Raw genomic sequence first — 22,810 nt, 5'->3', positions numbered from 1 at the left:
ACTGGGGGGTGTGAGTGTTGACGGTTAGATGCGACGTATAGTATTTGATATAAAGAACAAGATGCAGAAAGATGCCGAAAGACAAGTATTAAAGTAGAATCGAATGGGAACTGGATCACTTGATGCGAGTTATTCTAGAGCAGAAGTACAGGGGTGGAGATACACATGAAGCAGAGGGCTAGACGACCTTGCACCAGAGTCTGAAAATCACAGGCCCATGGTTCACCATGAATTGGGTATACCAATAACTCAACTCAGAATAGGATGCATAATGCACATCAGACATTATGAATTTGGTTAATAATTATGATAGGGATCGATATTCAGATAGCTGCATATGGGAGACGATGAGATCACATGACATGGAACTAGATTGCTCAATCCGCAGTGCAAGAATTCCACTGAGCAGTCTATAGGTGATGCATTCGGAGCCTTGTGGCTCAAATTCTTATCATCAGTGGTAGAGTTGGTAGCTCGTGTTCTTTCACTAGTATGATCCCTCTAGAAGCACACCTCGAGCAGTTCGCACCAGTGACCACCAATCGAGCGGACTCCGGCGCACCTCATGAAGTGCTGTTATCACGGTATGCTCCAGACCGCTGACATAGAATGCACTAAATTAACCAAGTGACATGCCCGTGTTGACAGCCAGCATGACTCAGGTACAATATCCGCGCAGACCAATAGCACCCCAGTCACCACCAGCAGCTAGAATACTAATAAGCGCCATATCCCTGTCGCCATGTGTTCGGAAAAAGGGTCCCGTGGCGTACATATATAATAATAGCTATATGACACCACTAAGACACGTGCGTGCCACGTTTCGGAGCACGCCCGGATTTAACGGTGGGGCTGGAATGTTCCAGAGATGTAAAGGTCGTACCGCCGATGAGGCTGACAGCATGAACGCAGGGATCCGCCCCAACACAGGATCCGAGGGATGCCGGGGGCGGATGCCATTGGCGGATCTCCCGCGGTTGTATTGTTACCCCGGAGGGATTTGTCCCTCCCCGCCGCTCCACTCAAGCTTTGTTTCATACCATACCAATCCGCATACCATACACTAGTGTCAATACCACTCGTACAGTACACTGTACTACGGTCGGTAATTCCGTTTTACAGACAATACACAGAGTATCAACGTCAGCGCACTCTCACATCTGCATCCATCCTTCTCCGCCACATCGGATCCTGCAACATGCATATTTACGCTGCAGATCAGCTTCTTTGCTGCCCCCTGCTTCTGCAGCGCTCAGCCCTGCTACCTGTCCGAAACCTCCGATTTGGCCCCTCCTTATCGTGGTATAACGGACCATTGCTCGGCTTATCTCGGCGTGTCACAGCAGGTGGTATGATATAACACATGGACAGACAACAGTCTGAGTCTCAGGTTCTGACTACAGTCTAATCTCCTCTCCTTTCACAATTCACCATGATGAGTGTCAAGACGCCCTTGTCGAGTTTGAGCTCGGAATTCGCGGGCCTCACTCCCGAGATCTCTCGACCGTCCTCTGTCGCCGGCGACAAGCGGTCGTTAGCTGCTACCTATGAAGCAATTGACACGAGAATCACCCTCCCTGCCGCCCAACTCCCTTTGGCAAATACCTTATGGAAGGAGTTTACTCTGACTCTGGCCTCATCCGCCGCCGAAAACGATCTGTCCACCAACGAAGGCCTCGTCGCGGAATTCATCAACTTCTGCATCACCCGGTCCAGCGACGAGACACAATACGACGACGCTCCAGCAGTACTGCAGCTGCTGGACTCTCTTCTGGAGGCCTTTGAACAAGACTTTCTGGGTGGCAACGACGTTCACTCGGCCGTGGTCCATTTTGACCTTCAACACAAGAGCCCCATCATCAAGACATACTTTGCGGCACAAGGGACCCTCAGCCGCAAGCCCAAATACCAACCCTCTCTTCTCCTGCAGTCCGCCTCTGACGGCCCTTCGCGCATCTACGCCTTGTTTGGAGGTCAAGGAAATGACGAGAAATACTTTGATGACTTGAAGGACACATATACCACATACACCGATATCCTCCGTCGCTGTGTCTTCTCTGGAGCCCGGTTGCTAGAGGACCTTGCTGGGTCATCTAGCTTCAAGGCACACTTCCAACATGGCTTCTCCCTCATGGACTGGCTGGAGAAGCCCGACTCTGAGCCGGAATCCTCATACCTCCTCTCTGCGCCGGTCAGCATGCCTTTGATCGGCCTCCTTCAGCTCTGCCATTTCATCGTGGCCTGTCAGACGATGGGACTTTCCCCTCGAGAGATGCACGCTCATTTGTCCGGTGTCACCGGCCATTCACAAGGTATTGTCGTGGCCCTGGTGACATCCATCTCAGACACCTGGGAAGACTTCTACCGACACGCCCTCGATGCACTACGCATTCTCTTCTACATTGCCTGCCGCAGCCACGAGCTATACCCGCCCCAATTCATCCCCGAATCCATCAGACAGGAAGCAGAAGATAATGGCGAGGGAACACCCGGACCCATGTTGAGGGTGCGAAACCTCCGCCAGGACCAACTCCAGAAGATCATCGACACGGTCAACAGCTACCTTCCCACTGACTCGCATGTTGCCATCTCTCTCTTCAATGGGCCCCAGAACCTTGTTGTGACTGGTCCTCCGCTCAGTCTCTATGGTTTGAGTCGGCATTTGCGCGGCCTCAAGCCAAAGAATGGTCGGGAGGCACAGACCCCTGCTAGCAAGCGGCGGCCTAAGATTGACCATCGCTTCCTGCCTATCACGGCACCCTTCCACAGCATGTATCTTGATGAGGTTGCTGCTCTGGTGGTGCAAGATCTTGGTGACCTGAACATCACAGGTGGCCAGCTGCGTATCCCGCTCTACGCTACCACCGACGGCCACGATATGCGCGTGCACCGGGATAGGAACATCATCTGTGACATTGTCAGCATGATTGCCCACGAGCCAGTTCACTGGGAGAAGGCGACCATCTTTCCGGAAGCTACACACATGATCGACTTTGGTCCGGGCGGCGGTGCCGGGGTTGGGGTTGTCACCATGCACAACAAGGCCGGCCAGGGAGCGCGACTCATCCTGGGTGGCTCGATGAAGTACAGCGAGGAGTACGGCAGCAAGGCAGAGCTATTCAACCGCGACCCCGAGCATCCAGTCGTGTATGCCGAGAACTGGGCCGAGGCATACAGGCCGCGTCTGACTAGAGACGCCGCGAACAAGGTGATCGTCCAGACCAAGTTCAGTGAGCTCCTCGGACTCCCTCCCATCATGGTTGCGGGTATGACGCCCACGACTGTTCCGTGGGACTTTGTCTCCGCTACCATGAACGCCGGATATCATATCGAGATTGCTGGCGGTGGTTACTACAGCAAGGGTGCTTTGGAGGAAGCGATCAACAAGATCGTGAACAATGGAGTCCCGGGACGGGGTGTTACCTGCAACATCATCTATGCCAGTCCGAACTCGGTCCGCTGGCAGATCCCTCTGCTGCAGGAGCTCCGTTCCAAAGGCGTCCCCATTGATGGAATGGCCATTGGCGCTGGAGTCCCGTCCGTCGACGTGGCCAATGAATATATTGAGACTCTCGGGCTGAAGCACATTGCGTTCAAGCCTGGGTCTGTGGAGGCGATCCAGCAAGTCATTGACATCGCCCGCGAGAACAAGTCCTTCCCCATTATCCTTCAGTGGACGGGCGGTAGAGGCGGTGGCCACCACTCGTATGAGGACTTCCACGCACCTATTCTAGAGATGTACGGCCGCATCCGGGCGTGCAAGAACATTGTCCTGGTGGCGGGCAGCGGCTTTGGCGGCGCTGATGACACCCTTCCCTACTTGACCGGAGAATGGACCAAGGCATTTAACGCCCCGTCTCCCATGCCATTCGACGGCATCCTGCTTGGCAGCAGAGTCATGACCGTCAAGGAAGCCCACACTAGCCTCGAGGCCAAGCAACTGATCGTGGATATTCCCGGTGTTGACGATGCCGCCTGGGACCAGACCTACACCCGACCGACTGGAGGAGTACTGACCGTCCGATCTGAGATGGGCGAGCCCATCCACAAGATTGCCACTCGCGGCGTGCGCTTCTGGGCCGAGATGGATCGAACCGTGTTCAGCATTGCCGACAAAAAGGCCCGGGTGGCCTTCTTGAAGGAGAACAAGAACCGCATAATCGACGGCCTCAACAAGGACTTCCAAAAGGTTTGGTTCGGACGCAACGCAGATGGTAAGGCATGCGAGTTGAACGAAATGGCCCTCGCCGCGGTGGCGTGGAGAATGGTCGAGCTTCTTTACGTCAAGCACCAGGACCGCTGGATCCATCGCAGTCTGCAGCAGTTGACTTTCGACTTCCTGCAATGGATCGAGGATCGTGTCAGCCCGTCAAGTGATGCCTCGAAGCGTCGGTATTGGCAGTCGGTCGGCCAAGTCGAGGAGCCCTACATGGCTATCGAGCAGTTTTTCGCCAGTCATCCCAAGGCGACAACGGAGCTGATGGATGCACCAAGCACGCAGATGTTCATCCACCTTTGCCGCCGCCGCGGCCAGAAGCCTGTTCCGTTCATTCCTGTTCTTGACGAAGAGTTCGAGGTCTGGTTCAAGAAGGACTCTCTCTGGCAGTCTGAAGATGTGCAGGCAGTGCCCGGACAGGATGTCGGCCGTATCTGCGTTCTTCATGGCCCTGTCGCAGCCAAGCACACTACGGTGGCCAACGAGCCTATCAAGCAGCTGCTGGACGGCATCCATACCCAGTGGGTGCGGGCCCTAGCGGAACGGGGACTTGACCACGACCAACTGCAGACACCATTGACCGAGGAGGGCATGAGTGAGGTGCCGAGTGAGATCTCCCTCACCAGGACCTATGACCCCATGCTACTTAGCGATGCGCTGCCGCCAGTCGAGAACTGGATGCAGCGGCTGGCCGGCACGCAGAAAGGCTGGAGACATGCCATCTTCTCCCAGCAGACCATCGTGCAAGGCCACAGTGTCTGCGAGAACCCCATTCGCAGACTCTTTGCTCCCCGGTCAAACATCTATGTTGAAGTCGAGGAGAGCACGTCTACCGAGCAGTCCGTGATCCGGATGTTTGAGAGAGGGCCCGATAGTACGCCAGCCTTGGTCGTTGAGGTCCATGCCATCACTCAAAATCTCATCAAAGTCATCCTGTTTGAGGACCGCACTGTCACCGGCACCCCGGCGGGGCTCGAGCTGTTGTTCAGCTACCACCCCGAGCTTCCTTTTGCGCCTATCCGCGAGCTCATTTCCGACAAGACTGACCGGGTCAAGGACTTTTACCATCGTCTTTGGTTCGGTGAGTCATTGAGCTCCGCTGGTACCCTGTCCCAGGAGGAGCAATTCCACGGTGATGCCGTTACCGTAACTGCCGAGGACATCAAGAAGTTCAGCCAGTGTATCGGCAGTACCTCGTCAGCACCCCGTTCGAAGAAACTGAGCGTGCCCATGGACTATGCAATTGTCGTTGCCTGGAAGTCTGTCATGAAGCCATTGTTTACAAAGACCATCAGTGGCAACCTGATGAAGTTGGTGCACCTGTCCAACGAATTCCGCCGGCTGGGAAGCTCGGACATCCAAGAGGGAGACGTTCTCTCGTCCCGAGCTAACATCCGGGCCATTCTCAATGAAGACTCGGGCAAAGTGGTCGAAGTTGCCTCCTTGATCAGCAAAGATGGCGTTGATGTCGTCGAGGTCATCAGCCGCTTCATGTACCGAGGAACGTACAACGACTACGACACGGCTTTCCAGCAGGTCAAGGAGCCCAAAGTCGAGCTCCAACTCCCGGGTATCAAGGATGTGGCAGTCCTTCGTTCCAAGCCCTGGTTCGCTCCTCAAAACCCTGATCTGGACCTACAAGGCTTCAAGCTCACATTCGAGTTGGAGACCCACGCCCAGTTCCAGAGCAAATCAGTCTACCGCCAGCAGAGATGTTTCGGTCCCGTCTATGGTCGGTCTCCAGCCGGCGAGACCCTCAAGCTGGCCTACATCGACCACACCGTGGGCGTTTCCACCAGCAACCCCATCATGGATTACCTCAAGCGCCATGGAAGCGTTGTGGAGCAGCCCGTTCTGTTCCAGTCACCGATCACCCTTGGTGGTGGTGAGATTCAGTTCAAGTCTCCCAAGTCCAACGAGGAGTATGGCGCGGTCTCTGGCGACTACAACCCCATCCACGTGTCTCGGACTTTTGCCGCCTACGCCGAGCTCCCAGACACCATCACTCATGGCATGCACATGAGCGCCAGGGTTCGTGGTTACCTGGAGCAGTTGACTGTCCCGGGCAACCCCAGTGGCTTCAAGCGCTACCAGTGCAATTTCGTCGGCATGGTGCTGCCGGAAGACGATGTCGAGCTGGTGCTGCAGCACGTGGGCATGGTGAACGGACGGAAGCTGGTCCATGCGGAGGCACGTCGCGCTGGATCGGGTGATAAGTTGATTGTCGCAGAGGCAGAGATTGAGCAGCCCAGTACTGCCTTCCTGTTCACCGGTCAGGGCAGTCAAGAGAAGGGCATGGGCATGGAGCTGTATGCCGCTAGTCCTGCTGCTCGGAAAGTGTGGGATCTGGCTGACAAGCACTTCCTTGAGAATTTTGGTGAGTATGATTCCCTCTGTATAGATATTTCTCTAACAGGCTTAGGCTTCCGCATCACCGACATTGTGCGCAACGATCCTAAAGAACTCAAGATTCACTTTGGTGGCAGTCGTGGCCGGGCCATCCGGGAAAACTACATGGCGCTCCGTTGTGAGATGATCCATGCGGATGGACGCACAACATCCGAGAAGATCTTCAAGGATATCACGGAGCAAACCAAGTCGCATACCTTCCGATCTAGCACCGGTCTCCTGTCCTCCACCCAATTCACCCAGCCGGCATTGACCCTCATGGAGAAGGCCATCATCGAGGACATGAAGGACAAGGGATTGTTGGCCGACCACTGCAGCTTTGCTGGCCACTCGCTGGGAGAATACTCTGCCTTGGCAGCCATTGCCGAGATCATGCCTATCGAAAGTCTGGTCTCAGTGGTCTTCTACCGAGGTTTGACCATGCAGATGGCAGTCGAGCGCGACGAACAGGGAAGATCCAACTTTTCCATGTGCGCCGTGGATCCGAGTCGCCTGTCAAAGAGTATGTCATCCCAGTCATCAATCTCTATGCAGTAGCTGACCCATCCAGCATTCACCGAAGACCGTCTCCGGTACCTGGTCTCGCTCATCGCCAACGAAACCGGCTGGCTGCTCGAGATTGTCAACTACAACGTGGCCAACTCGCAGTACGTCTGCGCAGGCGATGTAAGTCCCAACCACCCCCCAAGGAAGGAAGGCTGGCTAACCCCTCAGCTCCGCGCCCTCGACACCCTCTCCTCCCTGATTGGCGTCATCAAGCGCCGTCAGTCCGACTTCCAGGCCCTGTTGCAGGGCAACCAACCCGTCGAGGACATCCGCGCCAGCGTGCTCGACACCCTGCACCAATGTGCCAGTGCGGCCAAGGCTAAGCCCCAGCCCATCCAGCTCGAACGCGGCGCCGCCACTGTGCCACTCCGGGGGATTGATGTGCCTTTCCACTCGTCCTTCCTTAGCCCGGGCATCACTGCCTTCCGCGCCTGTCTGTACAAGTACATTGACAAGGACACTCTGGATGCGGACCGGCTGGTGGGCAAGTATATCCCGAATCTCACGGCACGGCCGTTTGAGATCAGCGAAGAGTATTTCCGGCAGGTGTTTCGGTTGACGAAGTCGCCGATTGTGGCGAAGGTGTTGGCGGAGGTAAGCTTATACCATACTTTCTTCTTGATGCTTGTACTGACTGGGCATAGTGGCGAGAGTATACAGATGTTGAGCGGGGGTTGGAGAAGGTTACTCGGTCTGCGGTTATTGAGGCATGATTGTTGATGGTTGGCGTTGTTGATATCCGGTTTGATTCGCTTGAGTGTGGCTTTATGAAGTTTAAGTTTGTTATAGATTGATGTAGTACTTGGTGTGAGGTTACCTGCTGGTTGGGGTCTCGTCCATGTCTCATAGTTGCGTCTACCCTAGTTATCTAATTGTCAGATTGTTTGTTCAATCACCTTCCTGAATTTATCCTATAATAGCATCTAGAGGTCTTTGTTGAGCATTCAAGTTGATAGTTTTATCGATGTTATAAACGAATGATAGCCCTTAGACCTGGTGTATGAACACCTCCATCGGACTTGGAATTTCTTGTTGACTGTTAACTCGACCGCTTATACGCATATCCCACGAGGCCCATTTATGGATTTCAAATCACAGTCATTATCCACATATCTCTCCGTCTATGCCTGAAGCTATACTCTATACCCCCCTCTCCATAACCACCACCAACCCAACCATCTAAGCACCCTTAAAACACCCCAATGGCATTCCCATCCCCCCGAAACGTCTTATGCAACTCATCCAACGCCAAAAACGGCTTGGCGATCTCCAACCCCTTCAATCTCTCCTCCTCGACCCTCTCCCACGACCAATCCCCCTCCTTCACCTCCGCGCCCTTCTCCGGCAACAGCCCGGCAGCCGTGAGCACCGTCTCCGGACTAACCGACACCCTCCCCTTCTTAAAGACATACCTTGTCACCGCCGACGCCAAAATCCTCTTCTCATCTACTGCCCCCTCTCCAGCCCCAACCTTCCCCCCAAACACCACCTCCCCCACCCCCTTCCCAGCCCCAGCAGGCCTAACAAAATGACTCACCAAAACCAACCACTTCCCATCCCACCCCAACACCCTCGAATGGATCTCATACCCCTGATACGGCTTAATCTCCCTCTTAAACACGCACGCCGTCGATCCCAACGCAATGCCCAGTTCTCCGCCGGAGAAGCCCAACGACAGCTGATTCTTGAACAGCGAGGCGATCAAGTGCACGCGGTTGATGTCCAGGTCTGTGAAATACGTGGCGTTGGATTTGTGCATGTTGTAGTCGGTTTCGAGGAGGGGGGAGGATGAAGTGGTGATGATCGGGTAGAAGAGGGTTTGGGGGGTGTGAGGGCCGTTGGTTATGGAGATGGTGCGGGGGCGGTTGAGGAGGATGTGTGATTTTAGGACGTTCAGGAGGCGGATCTTTTATAGTTATAGTTATCTCTTGGTTAGTTTGGGTGTGTTGGTTTGGAGGGGATGAGGGAGGGAGGGAGGGGGGACGGACATGCCACACGAAGGGAAGTCCCTTCAAGTTGAGGAGGATGTAGGCGCCTCCGGCGGCGAGGAGGGCGTTTTGCCAGGTTAGGTTGTCGGAGAGGGTTTGGAGGTCCATTGTGCTGGTGATGATGGGTGGCGTGACACTGGGCTGTGGGTGATGGAGTGCGAGGTTCTTAGGGTAGAGGATATTAGAGAAGTATAGAAGAGAGGGAACAGCAACAGCGGGAGGCCGCAAGACCTCTGTCTTACGCAACAGCCTCTATGTTGCCTTGTTGGACCCAAAAGCCCCATCACGTGGCCGTGTTTGATCTCACCCCTGCAGCTGCAGCTATAGCTGCAGCATTACTGACCATTTTCCACATTCAGGTCCACGTGTCTGCAGCTCGGATCCTTCGGTGTTTTAGTGGGCGGTGGTTGGGATTCCCGGAGAGAGTCCGACGATCGGTCGTATTACATTACTTACGATACTTACGATACTTACATACGTAATTACGCTAGTACGGTGATACATCCCGAATGCAACCCTCATCATACATCATACATTATACATCTATACATCTCACCAGGACTAAATCCAGCTCCATTTACGCAGGATCAAGATCTTCACACTACAGTTCAGCTGAATCAGGTCCACGTGGAGTCAAGCTTGACACGTTGCGCGGATCGTCCTATGGGGCCTGCACGCTGTGCCATGTGCTAGGACCCAGGGTAAATGATGTCCACCTTGCTCCGGCATTATATACGCTGGTGATATAGCATGGCGTGATGTGTATTGCGGCTGATGACGCTCTGGTAGGGATAGGGGTTCGGGAATGTGCGATCGGAGACGCACGTGGTGGTGGTTCTAGAAGTCGGTGCTAGTCGGGGATTGCTCGGGGTGGCTTGCTGGGTGGTTTGTGACAGCTGAAGAGGTTGGGGGGTAGTGTAGTCGAGATAGGGGCTTGGTGGTGGATTTACGCGATGTAGCTGGTGGACTCATACTCTGTTATCGTTTGCAAGTATGCGCGCTTTAGATCGGGCATGCTTGGGTGGGGTGGGTTGCAGATAGGTCGAGGGATGACATGAGAGTCTAGAGAGGTGTTACTGGTGACTCGGGGGCTACTATGCATGATTGTGTAGTGTTCATGCTGTTTTGCAGTTCTGGATGTTGATTGTGATGGTAGTACTGTGTCGAAGCCATAGCCAAGCTAAATATATATCACAGTCTTCATAGAGAAACCTCATTGTTCAGAGCCCCCGTAGCCTCAATCACACACCTAGAAGCAGCAATACCTTGTTAATATTTATATCTAACACCGTAAAACACCATCAACCCATCATTGCGGACTTTGAGATCCTAAGGTGGTGGTGATGGTTCAACCCAGGGTATAGCAAAATGCGGGGTAAATACGTCTCCTCTTAAAGCATTAGGAAGATGCGGTATACATCAATTGGTCCCATAGCTCAGTTGGTTAGAGCGTAACGCTAATAACGTTAAAGTCGAGGGTTCGAGCCCCTCTGGGACCATCTTTTTGCCCCCTTTATTTCTACTCAAACAGATAGACTGCGAGGCTCAATTGACGTTGTTATTCACCCATCACACAATGAAAATGGTGGATTGTTGTTTTTGCTTTAGGACGTCCCAATGAAGAGTATCCTGTATCTTTCAAGAGCCACAGGGCAGACATATTGTAACTTTGAAGAGTTTCGAGCATTGGGGGTGTCCCAGACCGGGAATGAGTGGGGCCCTGGGAAATTGGCCAATAAGCGGCTTCTATCTTTTACATCTTTTTAGAATGCGTCCAACATTTGTGGCTTCATCTGTTATCGATGTGGTATCAATCAAGTATGCAGCAAACTGGCTCTGTACTGCTATTCTATGTAACCGGTGTAATAGAGCGGGCCTGACATATCTAATGGGGCATTTCTTGAGCGAGGTGAAACACTCATAAGCAAGGATACTTATGCTGATAGCTGCAGTGTGGACATGCCCTGAACGAAGAAGTCATGCATTGAAGGTTTGTTGATGTCCAAATAATACCGATTCAAATGGAACTTCTCTTAGCCCTACTGGAAAATAACTTCCCAATACCGAAAATCAAAATCATGCTTTGTCTCAAGTAACCAGAACAGCTACACAGCCCTATTCAACCTACATCCTGTTCCAACCAGCAACAACCCAATCAGGCCTCATCAACAGTCCCAAACGTATAAGTAGCCAAATTTACCGCCGGCCGACTCTCAGGCGAATAAAACAACCTCGAACTCTGACCCCACTGCGGATTATTAACCCCATCAATCCACCCCTCCGGCTCAATAGCCACACAACCATACTTCTCCACAAACTCCACACCCTCCTTTCCATCCTTCCGGTTCCTTTCAACCTGAGACGCCTTCACCGGAATAGAACCATCCATATTCAAACACGTGAAGAACTGAACAGCAGGCTGATTCGTCGCGACCTCCATGCTGATACCAGTCGTAGTGGAGTTAATACGCAGAGCCGGAACCATGGCGTCGGCGGCGGAGTAAAGAGGATCCCGGTCGATGATGAAGCAGTTGTCGTAGCCTACACAGTCCGTACCGCAAAGGCCCTCGGTGTATTGCATGTCTTGTCCGATGATCTTACCGGTGGTAAAGTCCATGGAGTGGTGGTTGGAGTCGGCGACGGTGGAGATCGTGCCGTTGGGGACTTGGATGCTGTCTGTGGCGATGAAACGCTCGGATAGGGGGAGTTGTAACCAGGTGTCATTGAGGACGGTTGGTTCTTGGAATCCATTCAGGTTCCAGTAGATGTGGTTGGAGAGCATGATGGGGGTGGTTTCGGTGAGAGATAAGGAGACCAGTTTGGTGGTTAGTCGGGGTATGCCTTGATGGGAATCGACGGTGAAAGTAGCGTGGGTGATGACGTCTCCTGGGAAGCCCTCCGATGCGGCATCGTAGAGGGTAAAGGTCACGGAGGAAGAGGTGTATGCAGCAACAGACCAGTTGCGCTGGTCGTAGCCGATGGTTCCGCCGTGGAGAGTGTATAATCCGTTTTGGTTCTTGGGAATGTGGTATTCGGTGCCGTCAAGGGTGAAAGTACCGTTCTTGATACGGTTGGCGATTCGGCCGATGACGGCTCCGAAGTAGGTATGGTTGGTCTCGGTGTCGTGGAGGTACTGACGAGGGTTGTCGTAGCCGACGATGACATCTTGTGGGGTTCCATTCCTGTCGGGGACGAGTAGGGATGTCAGGCGGGCGCCATAGGGAATGAATTTGGCAGTGATATTGTCGGCAGTGAGGGTGAAGACTTGGAATGGATCTGTAGACTGCTGTGGCCGAGAGGAGTTCAGGCCAAATACAGCTGGCACAATTGACAGTGCCGTGAGGTAGGGTTTAAGATACATCGGGGATTGTAGACCGGAACTAATGAGATACGGAGGGAAGAAGCTAAAACGTCTTATAGTATTAACCGAAAGATCGCGATTATCGAGACATCCGGCAGGATGAAGAGTGCTTTTATCCTAGGTTGACTGACTTGCAATTCACGGGTATCCGTCTCGGCATGCCGTCCGCCAAGGTCCGTCCCGAACTTGGCGGGTCTGGCCCTTCTTTATTAGTGATGTCGATCGGATAGGATCTGCTCAGGGTCTCGATTGGACCAATGGCAGGGTAACAAGGTTGGGGATCCACCAAATCTGGCAGAATAAGAGTGATCGACATCACCTCGGTCACCATTTTCGGACTAGCTGAAGGCTGCTGTCATTACCAAGCAGAAGGTCGAGGCCACGTTTAGTATCTCCCATCTGAGCAGTATGATTATTCATAGCAGAGCTGGGTGATGTTGAATCGACTTATCTGAGACAAGTCCAGGCCCAATAGACCCCCTCCGACCATCGGCATAGAACCTGAACGCTGAGAAAATCCTCCTCAACGTCATTACCAGTAACCATTCTAACATTACTCTCGTTCAGGGTGCTCATCAGATGCCACCGTGGCTACCTGCTTCAAACAGTGAGGACTGTCCATCAATGCTCGTTTCCTGGAAGCGTTCTGTAGCGGTGAGTTGCTGCCAGTCCAGTAGGGTGCTCTCATCATGTGCGAACCCTTCCAGGCTGCAACCCACCCTTTCTCAAGGGCGACTTTTAATGGTTGAAGATGTTTCGAATATTACTCATATGCTACCCTGTGGTTTGGTCTGTGACTGTGGGGGTGGAGAGTCGTCCAGGCGCTGTAAAGGTTCCGCCGCTTGATACCTGTCTGACTACCAAGAACTCATAATTTACTGGGTAGAATTTCATTTGAATCGATGTTTGAAGTCACAATATAGAAGATAGGAGGTGAGCCTGCTGTTAGAGCTCGTGCCTACCACTGGATTTACTCAAGCTCCTCAATGAATGCATCTTGACAAGAAGGTGAAGGATCTTTTCACGATGACCTGTCACTCCAATGGCCCGTCCACAGACCCCATATCAGACCAAATAGTGTTTGTTCCCATCCGGACCTTCTCGGCCATACCCGTGCTAACCGATCACAAAAGCGCCACACACTTCATCTCAATGTCGGTATACTCCGGAATTGACTTAACGGCAACACACCTATCAAATTAATCGATCGTCCGATTTAGCTCCTATCCGTAAATACCACGCGACGGGATAATTCCTTACGTTCTGACGGGCTTGATCTCTCCAAACCATTCCAAGTACGTCTCATTCATTTTCTCGAAATCCTCCATGTCGGCCAAGAAAACATTCACTTCCACCATCTTCTCCAGGCTGGACCCAGCCGATTCGAGGACGGCTTTCAAATTTCGGATGCACTGATTCTGCAATGTCGTTAGTAGATGAACTGCCGGACAGAAACCGGATTTGGTGTTCAAGAGCGTACGTACTGCACGGTCCTGGATCGTACCCTCGACAATCCTGCCGGTGGCATCCTTGGGAAGCTGACCAGAGCAAAAGACAAAGCCATTTGCCACAACTGCTTGATTGTAGAATGCGCGTGGGGGAGGGGCGTCTTGGGTGTTGACTGCTTCTCGGCGGGCGGACATGCTTGGCTAACGGAGCGACACGTTTGGGACAGGGGGGAGGAATCAGAATGAACTGTCTTGTGCGCCATCTCTACCACAATTTTTGGGACAGATCGCCAGCATGGCCCACGAGTGTGCGCCCCTAATGCAAGCCCTTTTGGCTCTCTCAGCTTGTAATATGGGCCGGACCTCACCGGAGAGTGGAGGAGAGATATCAAGCTCCCAAGTTATCTATAGACCGCGCCGTCATGACCTTGTTTCAAGCCAGCAGTACTACGGGTCTCGGCCGTGCAGCAAATCGCAAAGCTGATTAGCGCAAATCCCCCTAGCTCCCCCCTGCACATCTTAGCTGTCTTGCTGTTGTTGTGTTGTTTCGAATCGGCGATGGGGAAATTTGCTGGCTTCCGCTGCCATGCGCAAGGCGTGGACACGTTCATTCGTGCACACTTTCATACAATAGTCGCAAGCCATCTGGGTTGCGAACTCACCGCAGCATGGATCATGGCGAGAAACCACAACTGGTGGCTCAGGATGAACTTCATTCTCATTCCAGCTTAGTCAAAGTGGGCTCCCTCTGTCTCCGGAAATCGCAAACATACTGCAGTCTGTCAACGCCCGACGAGCGCGAGTCACATCAATCCTATGCGAGTCCTACCGGATCAGCAGTATCGCTCTTCTTCAGCTGGCCCCATACGGTGCAAGACAATCCTTGCATTCGAGTGTGGAACAGTGCCTCGCGTCTCTCCAAACTGAATCTAGTAAGCTCGACGATTGGCATTCCGCCCTCCCACAATCCGAGCTTCCCATCGATCCTTCTTTCGCTAGCTTTCAGGCTGCCAGCCATAGCCAAGAATTTATCCGTCCGCTACTCTTCACCTCGCACCTCCTCGCCATGAATTACGCCTACTATCTCTCCGGCCGTATCATGCAGTGTACTGCACTATTCCATCCCCATTCCCACCTCCGTTCTGCCGAGGCGGAAGCCCCACTCATTGGATGCTGATTTTACTCCGCGTGGTCGCAGGCCTCGACAGACAAACCTGTCTTCGAGAAAATGTCTATTCAATAGGAATCTCCAGTCTACTGGCATGCTGTGTTCTTCGCTGCCACGAGATGACCTTCATCAAGTGGGTCGAAAACTGGTTGCGGGGCTGGAGGGAACTCGATACACTGGAAGAGGGCAGCTTCCCTATCGCCCAAGCGTTGGAAGTGACTCGGCTCGTGCGTGAAGAGAAGGACGCTGGGAATGAAGTTTATGCGGTCGCGCTGCCCGAGGATGACGGCGGGGGTGGTGGGAAGTTTACCTCGTACTGTAGTCAGCAGTTTGATAGATTGGTTCTGGTCGGGAGGAGGAGCGACACAGGGCGTTTATATTCTGAGATGGTTCCGGTTTGGATAGGTTAAATTCGAATCAGAACAATATAACTTTAATTCCTTGAAAGTGATTCCCCTGGGTGCTATAGCAATACTCTGATATGATATGTAAATCAATTACCCACTTTCTATTGACGCAATGAGAAATGAAACAAGACCTGACAGAATTTCATCTTGCTAACGATCACTGTGTGTAAGATTAGAATGTTAGTAGGTGCACAGTCGCTGGCTCACAGTGGTCATATCCGAGGTCGCACTGCATGACTGAATAGAATTTAAAGAGAACCATGAAGTCCATAATGTTAACAGTATTGCTCGGTGTACAGATACCGGACTCGATCCTTCACAATATTCACCACGCACATAAACCCTCATCTCTCCATTCCGCGTATACCCCATAACCATAGTAAGAGGATTGATCTGTGGCATCGGGTGTGGAGGTACTCCGCAAGACCACTACAGTCAGCACACCCGCTGCAGCGACTCCTTCATCCTGTGCTCGGTTGTCGGATGTAGACGTGGGGACAGATGTGATGGCTATCTCGGATGCCGGCTAAACAACGGACGGAAGTGCCGATGAGATGGCCGTATTCGATGCTGAAGTATCCCAGCAGCCCTACAGCAGTCTGCATACAGGCCCACCGGCCTCTACATGTGAAACAGACAGACATCTCCGCGTAAATGCACGAGTAAGCGCATACGCCTGGACCAATATCTGGAGGGCGATGAGATCAGCGTTGGTTCTACACCAAGTGTATCTTCTGCTCTCTTTCTTACCACGTGGGCCGATCTACTGTCCGGCTCAGTCGATCAAGGTAGTACCAACCGAGGTCATCCCCGACAAGCATCCCCGAGCAGACCCTGGCTTGCATACCTCAGCACCGCGTATATCCATGAAACATAAGCGAGGTGGGTCAGATGTTGCCAGGCCACATCAATCCCATCCAGCAGCGTAGCAGAGCATAAATACTCTACCTCCACCCGTTCAATAGCTCCATCAAAACACATCACTCACATCACTTCACACAATGGCCCCTCGCACCCTTCAGATCGCCTGTGCCGGCCTCGGCCGCATGGGCAAGCGTCACGCTTTGAACCTTCTTCACCGGTCTCCTCGCTCCACCCTGGTGGCTGCCTTCACCCCAGACCCTGTGGAAGTCGAATGGGCAGAGACCAATCTAGTCCCCTACGGCGTCACCATCTACTCCGACTACGATGCTCTCCTCGCCCACCCAGGCCTCGAAGCCGTGCTGGTTTCCACCATTACCACCGTACACGCCGAACAATCCATCAAAGCCATCGAAGCGGGCAAGCACGTTCTCTGCGAGAAGCCTCTCTCCACCGACGCTGAGATTGTACGTCCCTCTCCCCCCCCTAACCTAACATCCATACTAACAGAACCAGTGCCAATCCGTCGCCGACGCAGCGACCCTCCACCCCGAACTAAAAGTCATGTGCGGCTTCTCCCGCCGCTTCGACACCTCCTACCGGGACGCCTACAGCAAAGCCAGCAGCGGCCTCATCGGCACCCCCTCCATCATCCGCAGCCAAACATGCGACAAAATCGACCCCACAGGCGCCTTCGTCAACTTCGCCGCCACCTCCGGCGGAATCTTCTGCGACTGCTCGGTACACGACATCGACCTAATCCTATGGTTCTTCGGCGCCTCCAGCAAAGTCAAATCCGTAGTCGCGAGCGGGACCGTCTCCCTGCACCCGGAGCTGAAAGCGTACGGGGACGCGGACAACGCGGTAGGGATTATCGAGTTTTACGGGGGCCGGGTGGCGTATCTGTATTGTTCGCGGATGATGGCGGCGGGGCAGGAGGATACGACGGAGATTATTGGGCCGGAGGGGAAGTTGGTGGTGAATGGGCAGGCGCAGAAGAATCTGGTGGGGATTTTTGATCGAACCGGGGCCAGACGTGAGTTGCCGGCGCATTACTATGAGCGGTTTGAGGGGGCGTTTGTGGAGGAGGTGAATGAGTTTGCGGAGGCGTGTTTGGATGGGAAGGAGTTGCCGATGGGGATTCAGGGGGCGGTGGAGGCGGTGCGGATTGCGAGGGCGTTGCAGGACTCGTTGGTGAGTGGGGAGAAGGTGCGGTTTGGGGAGGATGGGAGGAGGGTGTGATCGGAGCAGAGTGGTGCTGTGATACTGTTTGGTTACTTAGTATGTGATAGTTAATGGATTGATGCATGAATCGTTTGACGGTTGTTATTTGCTGTTGCCCAGTTTGGCAGGCATTGCGAGTCGTAGTGGAGATGGACACGAGGTGGAGAGAGACGTTGGTTTAGGGCAGGAATGATCTGCGGTACTCCGTATGGCGGTATGTATCGTCTTGGGTATGGTATGAACGTTCGTATCGTGGTAATATGTTACTTACACGGTAATATACACTAATACACATACCTAAGCAGCGGCTTCCCGCAAGTTAAGACATTAAGAAACGCATTAAGCATGCTGACAGGATTCCACTGCAGCTGATCTCACGTCAGCCTCACCCGCCAAGCAGATTGAGAACACTGAATCATTCCACTCTAAACGCAGATCGTCACTAACCCAACTGGGATAGTCTAGCTGCAGGAGAGCTCGATCCTGCCGACACCGCGCAACAGGGCAATAATATGCCCGCTAATCTCCGAACACGAGCTCAAGCCTCAGGCTGAAACACTGTCATCCAGCCCCGGAATGTTGATGCGTATATGGATGCGTATATGTAGTATGTAGGCGTATATGTAAGCGTATATGAGATGAATGGGGCCGAGTATGTATGGGATCGTCAGCAGCCAGCATCAGATTGATTTATCTTGCCGGTGTTCGCATGATTCACTCTCAGAATCAACTCCTACACTCGACACAATCCAGCCAGCACCGCACCGCACAACAACACAATGACCTTTGCACCTCCCGCAGCCGACCTTGGTATGTAACCCAGCATCCCATCTACATACACTTTGCTGATCAACCAGACTGGTCCAAACTCGGCCTTGCCGTGACCGACATCGGTACATCCCAACCACTATCCCACCATCATCACCAGCACCACCACTAACCCCCCCAGTCAACGGCCACGTCGAATGCCACTACAACCCAGCAACCCAAACCTGGGGTGCCCCGACCTTCGTGGAAGACCCCTACCTCCGCATCCACGGTCTCTCCACGGGTCTCAACTACGGTACCCTATCCCTTCCCCCATACCCTTCCCCTCTTCCCCACCCACCACCACCACCACCCTCCAAAAACTGACAACAAAACAGGCCAACAAATCTACGAAGGCCTGAAAGCCACCCGCTCCCCCACCAACGAAATCCTCCTCTTCCGCGCCCCCAAACACGCCACTCGAATGGTCCACTCCGCAACCCTCGTCTCCATCCCTCCCATCCCCCCAACCCTCTTCCTCGACGCCATCCGTCTCGCCGTCTCCGAAAACGCCCCCTTCGTGCCTCCCCACTCCAGCAACGCCGCGCTGTACATCCGTCCCCTCGCCTTCGGCACAGGCGGGCACTTCGCACTCACTCCGCCCCCGAATTACCTCTTTGCCGTGTACGTCCAACCCTTCGGGACCTACCACGGGACGTCCGCAGCGGATGCATTGGTCATCGAGGAATTCGATCGTGCGGCGCCGAGAGGGACAGGGAATGGTAAGGTGGGGGGGAATTATGCGCCTGTGATGCGGTTCACGGAGAAGGCGAGGGCGGAGGGGTTTCCGCTCACGTTGCATTTGGATAGTTTGACGCAGATGGAGGTGGATGAGTTTTCGACGAGTGGGTTTTTGGGCATTCGGAAGGATGAAGAGGGGAAGGTGACGTTGGTGGTGCCGGATAGTGGGAGTGTGATTGAGAGTGTGACGAGTGATTCGGTGCAGGGGATTGCGAGAGTGTTGGGGTGGGGGGTGGAGAAACGGAGGGTATGTTCCATCCCTTTCTTGCTTTGATTTGGTTGGGTTGGGTTGGGTTTGGGGGGGATTGGCTAACGGTGTGCTTGTGTGCTGCAGATTCCGTGGGATACTGTGGGCCAGTTTACGGAGGTTATGGCTGCGGGCACTGCGGCTGCCGTGGTGCCCATTCGGTCGATTACGAGACGGTCGACTGGGGAGAAGTTGGAGTTTGAGAGTGGGCCGTTGTGTTTGGAGTTGTTGACTCGGTTGAGGAAGATTCAGCGGGGAGAGGGGGGAGAGGAGTTTGCGGATTGGGTTGAGGCGGTTAAGGCGCCGGAGACGGTGTATGAGAAGTATGGTGTGAAGGAGGGCACCAATGGGGTTGCTAAGGAGATCTCGAATGGTGTCACTAATGGGTCGAACGGGGTTAGCAATGGTGTTCATTAGGTGGTACTGTTGTTGGGATTGTTTTGAGATGTTGAATGATACTTGTGCTTTAGTTTATATGCTGTTTCCGGTTGATTCGTTACGCTGCTTTTGTAGTCAAGCCTCAGTAGGTTTTAACCAATGGCTAAGTACATATTTCACTTCAGCATAGCCGGCTGAACAAGTCCAGTCCACGTCTAAAGACAGTTGAGACAGCTGGGTAACTCTCCAAGTAGACTAACCTTTGTCCGAGCAGTGGTTCTTGGTCTCGTGTGTCAAGCGATGCGTTGTGGTCACTGTTACACATAGGGCTATGCCGATAGCCCTAAATATACCATTGCCACAAAATGAAGCCACCTAATGCTTCCATACTGGTTCCATTCTATGATTCTATGATAATCTGATCTTATCGTGAGATTGCTCAGGATAATAAGAAACAAATAATCACTGAATTTTATAACACTAGAGCATGATGTGGTATGAAACAACCATATCGCCATATTCCCACCTCAGGCACGTACAACACTCAATAAATCCCAAGCCAGCGACTGAACCAAACAATACATTTTCACATAACACACCACCCCAACCAACGTAATAATATATACAAAGCAACCCCCCCACTACACTACCCTAAGCTCTCTCCCTAAAACAAACCATCGGCCCATCCTTCGACGCCGTAATATGATCATAAAGCTGATACTCACTCTCCCTCTCTCTCCCCGGTCCCATTCCCTTCCCACCCGCCCCAAGTCTCCCCTCCTTCCCCTCCCCCAACACAAACTCATACCTCCACAACATCATCGCAATCCCCAACGTCAACTCCGCCAACGCCAATCCCTTCCCAATACATCCTCTCGGCCCGATCGAAAACGGATTAAACGCGCCCTGGGCCTTGGCCAAACTATCCCGATCCGCACGTCCCACGGCATCGGTATCGCCCTCCGCGCCGGCGAGAATCCAGCGTTCGGGCCGGAAGGCATACGCTTCCGGGTAGTAGGTCTCATTGTGGTGGATGGCGTAGATGCCCGTGCCGACGTCGTAGCCGGATGGGATGAAGTGCCCGTCGAAGGTGGCGCCGCCGGGGCCGACTTCGCGCCAGAGGGCGGAGCCGGCGGGCGGGGAGAGGCGCAGGGCTTCGTCGATGCAGGCCCGGAGGTAGATGCAGGAGCTGAGGCGGGGGCCCAGCGTGATTTCCTCGGTCGAGCTGAAGGTGTTTCGGATTTCGGTGGCCACGCGCGTGTACCAGGCTTTGTTGTGCGAGAGGTAGAAGAGGCAGGAGGAGAAGGCGGTGGAGGAGGTGTCGGAGCCTAAAAATACCTTATCAGAAAGAAGTTTTACGGTAGGAGGAAGAGGGGGAGGAGGGGGCCTACCGGCTACGACGAGGGTGGTGGTTTCGGCACCAATCTCGGCGAGGGAGAGACTTTGTTGGGTTTCGGGGTCCTTGGCATCCAGCAGGAAGGTGAAGACGTCCTGGCGGGCGGACTTGGCGGCTTTGAAGCGGCGCTGGAGGAGGGTGTTGACGAATTGGATGAATTTGTTGCGGGCCAGGATGGACTCGGCGAAGAGCTTGCGGTCCCAGCGACGGAAGGCGAGGATGGGGGCTTGAGCGAGGACGGAGGTTCGGACGTTGGAGTCCTCGATTGCTTTGACGACGTAGCGGTGTTCGTCGTTGGTCACCATGTTGTAGTGCTCGCCGAAGAGGACGTCGGACATGATGTCGAAGGTGAGGAAGTTGACTGCGAGTATCAGTATTGATTGTGAATGGGGGAAGGACGGGGGACATACAGTAGTGAGCAACATTGCGTGGAACAGACCAGTCGCCGGGTTTACTTCCCACTAGCACAGTGCAGAGCTCATTGATGTGCTTGAGAATGGCTGGCTGGTACCGACGCAAGGCAGCGTCGGACAGGCCCTGACTGATGATCCGTCTCTTTCTGCCGTGGGCTTTCTTGTCGATAAGGGTCAGGGTGTTCGGGGCACGGTGGACCATGGCGCTGTAGAGCTTGGACTTTTGAGTGTTGCGACCGAAGCCATAGATATCTATACCATTAGCTACATCCCATACACTGCAGAGGTAGCGTACCGTGAAGACCAATGGAGGTGTTGATGAGAAGCTGGTTAGGCGCATAACGGACGAAATCCCCTGCTGAGATTAGTACAGCCATTAACCATCTGGACAAAGCATACCGTATTTCTCATGACAGCGCGCCATGTCCAGATGCAAGTCGCCCTTCCACGCATGCCAGCCCGAGTAGAGGCAGGTGAACTTGGCCCAGAACGGACCGGGGAAGTGCGCCAGCGGATGGAACCATAGCTGGTAGACCACATAGACAAATATCTATGACTGTGAGTATGCGTATGGCAGTGGGCAGAGATTGGACTGACCGAAGCAACAGAGGCCCCAAGCAGGGCCAGCACACCAGCCTGCCAGGAGGCTTGGAAAGCAGACGCAAACACCATGATGTGAATTGTACGTGGAATGAATGTATGAGAAACTTAGAAGAGAGAAGCACAGAGATGGCTGGACTATGAAATATGAACAGTCATCTGTAAACTGCCTTCTAACAACGCACCAGATCATACGACAGACATCCAACAGTTTCAGACTCAGCACAACACTGCAGCCATGATCATCCGAGCGCTGCAAATACGCAGTCAGCTCCACATTCCTCGTGGCCATGCATCAACTCCACTGACTCCGGGAACGTGGTGAAGGATTAACGCACTCCGCCACCTGGCACCCCCTGCTGCCCCCTGTCGCAGGATCAGGATCAGCGCAGAGATCGGGACGGTCAGATACCGCCCGTATTTCCAAACATACGACCGTAACTTACCAAACATACCAGTACTAGCGCAGAAACCGCGTAAAAAACACAATACGAGACGCTCCACGCGGAAATCCGCTAAACCCTATTTACGCGCGGTTTCAGGATGACGCCCCACTGACGGCGCTCGGATGTATCCCAAAGAGCTGACAACATCGCTGGT

The 22,810-nt window shown here is 53.5% G+C and overlaps 8 protein-coding genes and 1 non-coding gene across 9 annotated transcripts; 5 read left to right on the top strand and 4 right to left on the bottom strand.

Annotated features, from left to right (window-relative positions):
• Positions 1-1,432: 1,432 nt before the first annotated feature.
• BO80DRAFT_462868 (beta subunit of fatty acid synthase) lies at positions 1,433-7,884 on the top strand (the record flags this gene model as incomplete). Its single annotated transcript, XM_025722546.1, has 5 exons — positions 1,433-6,593; positions 6,639-7,127; positions 7,176-7,291; positions 7,340-7,765; positions 7,816-7,884. The coding sequence occupies 5 exons, from the start codon at positions 1,433-1,435 to the stop codon at positions 7,882-7,884; spliced, it is 6,261 nt and encodes a 2,086-aa protein (XP_025577454.1).
• Positions 7,885-8,360: 476 nt separating this feature from the next.
• On the bottom strand, positions 8,361-9,267 carry BO80DRAFT_401978 (acyl-CoA thioesterase; the record flags this gene model as incomplete). Its single annotated transcript, XM_025717588.1, has 3 exons — positions 8,361-8,612; positions 8,661-9,077; positions 9,160-9,267. The coding sequence occupies 3 exons, from the start codon at positions 9,265-9,267 to the stop codon at positions 8,361-8,363; spliced, it is 777 nt and encodes a 258-aa protein (XP_025577453.1).
• Positions 9,268-10,584: 1,317 nt separating this feature from the next.
• BO80DRAFT_t106 lies at positions 10,585-10,658 on the top strand. Its single transcript has one exon. It is a non-coding gene; the product is annotated as a tRNA-Ile (tRNA).
• Positions 10,659-11,314: 656 nt separating this feature from the next.
• BO80DRAFT_350480 (aldose epimerase family protein) lies at positions 11,315-12,520 on the bottom strand (the record flags this gene model as incomplete). Its single annotated transcript, XM_025715545.1, has 1 exon — positions 11,315-12,520. One exon carries the CDS (start codon positions 12,518-12,520, stop codon positions 11,315-11,317), a length of 1,206 nt encoding a protein of 401 aa, XP_025577452.1.
• Positions 12,521-13,644: 1,124 nt separating this feature from the next.
• BO80DRAFT_453337 (Endoribonuclease L-PSP) lies at positions 13,645-14,163 on the bottom strand (the record flags this gene model as incomplete). Its single annotated transcript, XM_025722000.1, has 3 exons — positions 13,645-13,711; positions 13,781-13,938; positions 14,005-14,163. 3 exons carry the CDS (start codon positions 14,161-14,163, stop codon positions 13,645-13,647), a joined length of 384 nt encoding a protein of 127 aa, XP_025577451.1.
• A 363-nt stretch (positions 14,164-14,526) lies between these two features.
• On the top strand, positions 14,527-15,546 carry BO80DRAFT_453336 (uncharacterized protein; the record flags this gene model as incomplete). Its single annotated transcript, XM_025721999.1, has 3 exons — positions 14,527-14,663; positions 14,701-15,107; positions 15,167-15,546. 3 exons carry the CDS (start codon positions 14,527-14,529, stop codon positions 15,544-15,546), a joined length of 924 nt encoding a protein of 307 aa, XP_025577450.1.
• Positions 15,547-16,526: 980 nt separating this feature from the next.
• Positions 16,527-17,646, top strand: BO80DRAFT_462866 (NAD binding Rossmann fold oxidoreductase; the record flags this gene model as incomplete). Its single annotated transcript, XM_025722545.1, has 2 exons — positions 16,527-16,871; positions 16,921-17,646. The coding sequence occupies exons 1-2, from the start codon at positions 16,545-16,547 to the stop codon at positions 17,644-17,646; spliced, it is 1,053 nt and encodes a 350-aa protein (XP_025577449.1). The 5' UTR covers positions 16,527-16,544.
• A 720-nt stretch (positions 17,647-18,366) lies between these two features.
• On the top strand, positions 18,367-19,840 carry BO80DRAFT_401972 (branched-chain amino acid aminotransferase; the record flags this gene model as incomplete). The annotated part of the gene is made up of 5 exons (XM_025717587.1): positions 18,367-18,438; positions 18,486-18,521; positions 18,578-18,691; positions 18,774-19,423; positions 19,511-19,840. The coding sequence occupies exons 1-5, from the start codon at positions 18,408-18,410 to the stop codon at positions 19,838-19,840; spliced, it is 1,161 nt and encodes a 386-aa protein (XP_025577448.1). The 5' UTR covers positions 18,367-18,407.
• Positions 19,841-20,452: 612 nt separating this feature from the next.
• BO80DRAFT_442807 (cytochrome P450) lies at positions 20,453-22,282 on the bottom strand (the record flags this gene model as incomplete). Its single annotated transcript, XM_025721295.1, has 6 exons — positions 20,453-21,129; positions 21,193-21,558; positions 21,608-21,862; positions 21,906-21,965; positions 22,010-22,160; positions 22,208-22,282. 6 exons carry the CDS (start codon positions 22,280-22,282, stop codon positions 20,453-20,455), a joined length of 1,584 nt encoding a protein of 527 aa, XP_025577447.1.
• Between the last annotated feature and the right edge of the window lie 528 nt (positions 22,283-22,810).

Source organism: Aspergillus ibericus (assembly GCF_003184845.1).
Source record: "Aspergillus ibericus CBS 121593 unplaced genomic scaffold BO80scaffold_10, whole genome shotgun sequence".
Lineage (NCBI taxonomy): Eukaryota > Fungi > Ascomycota > Eurotiomycetes > Eurotiales > Aspergillaceae > Aspergillus > Aspergillus ibericus.
Note: the sequence above shows the minus strand (reverse complement) of the source record. Positions and strands in the feature narration are given on the sequence as shown.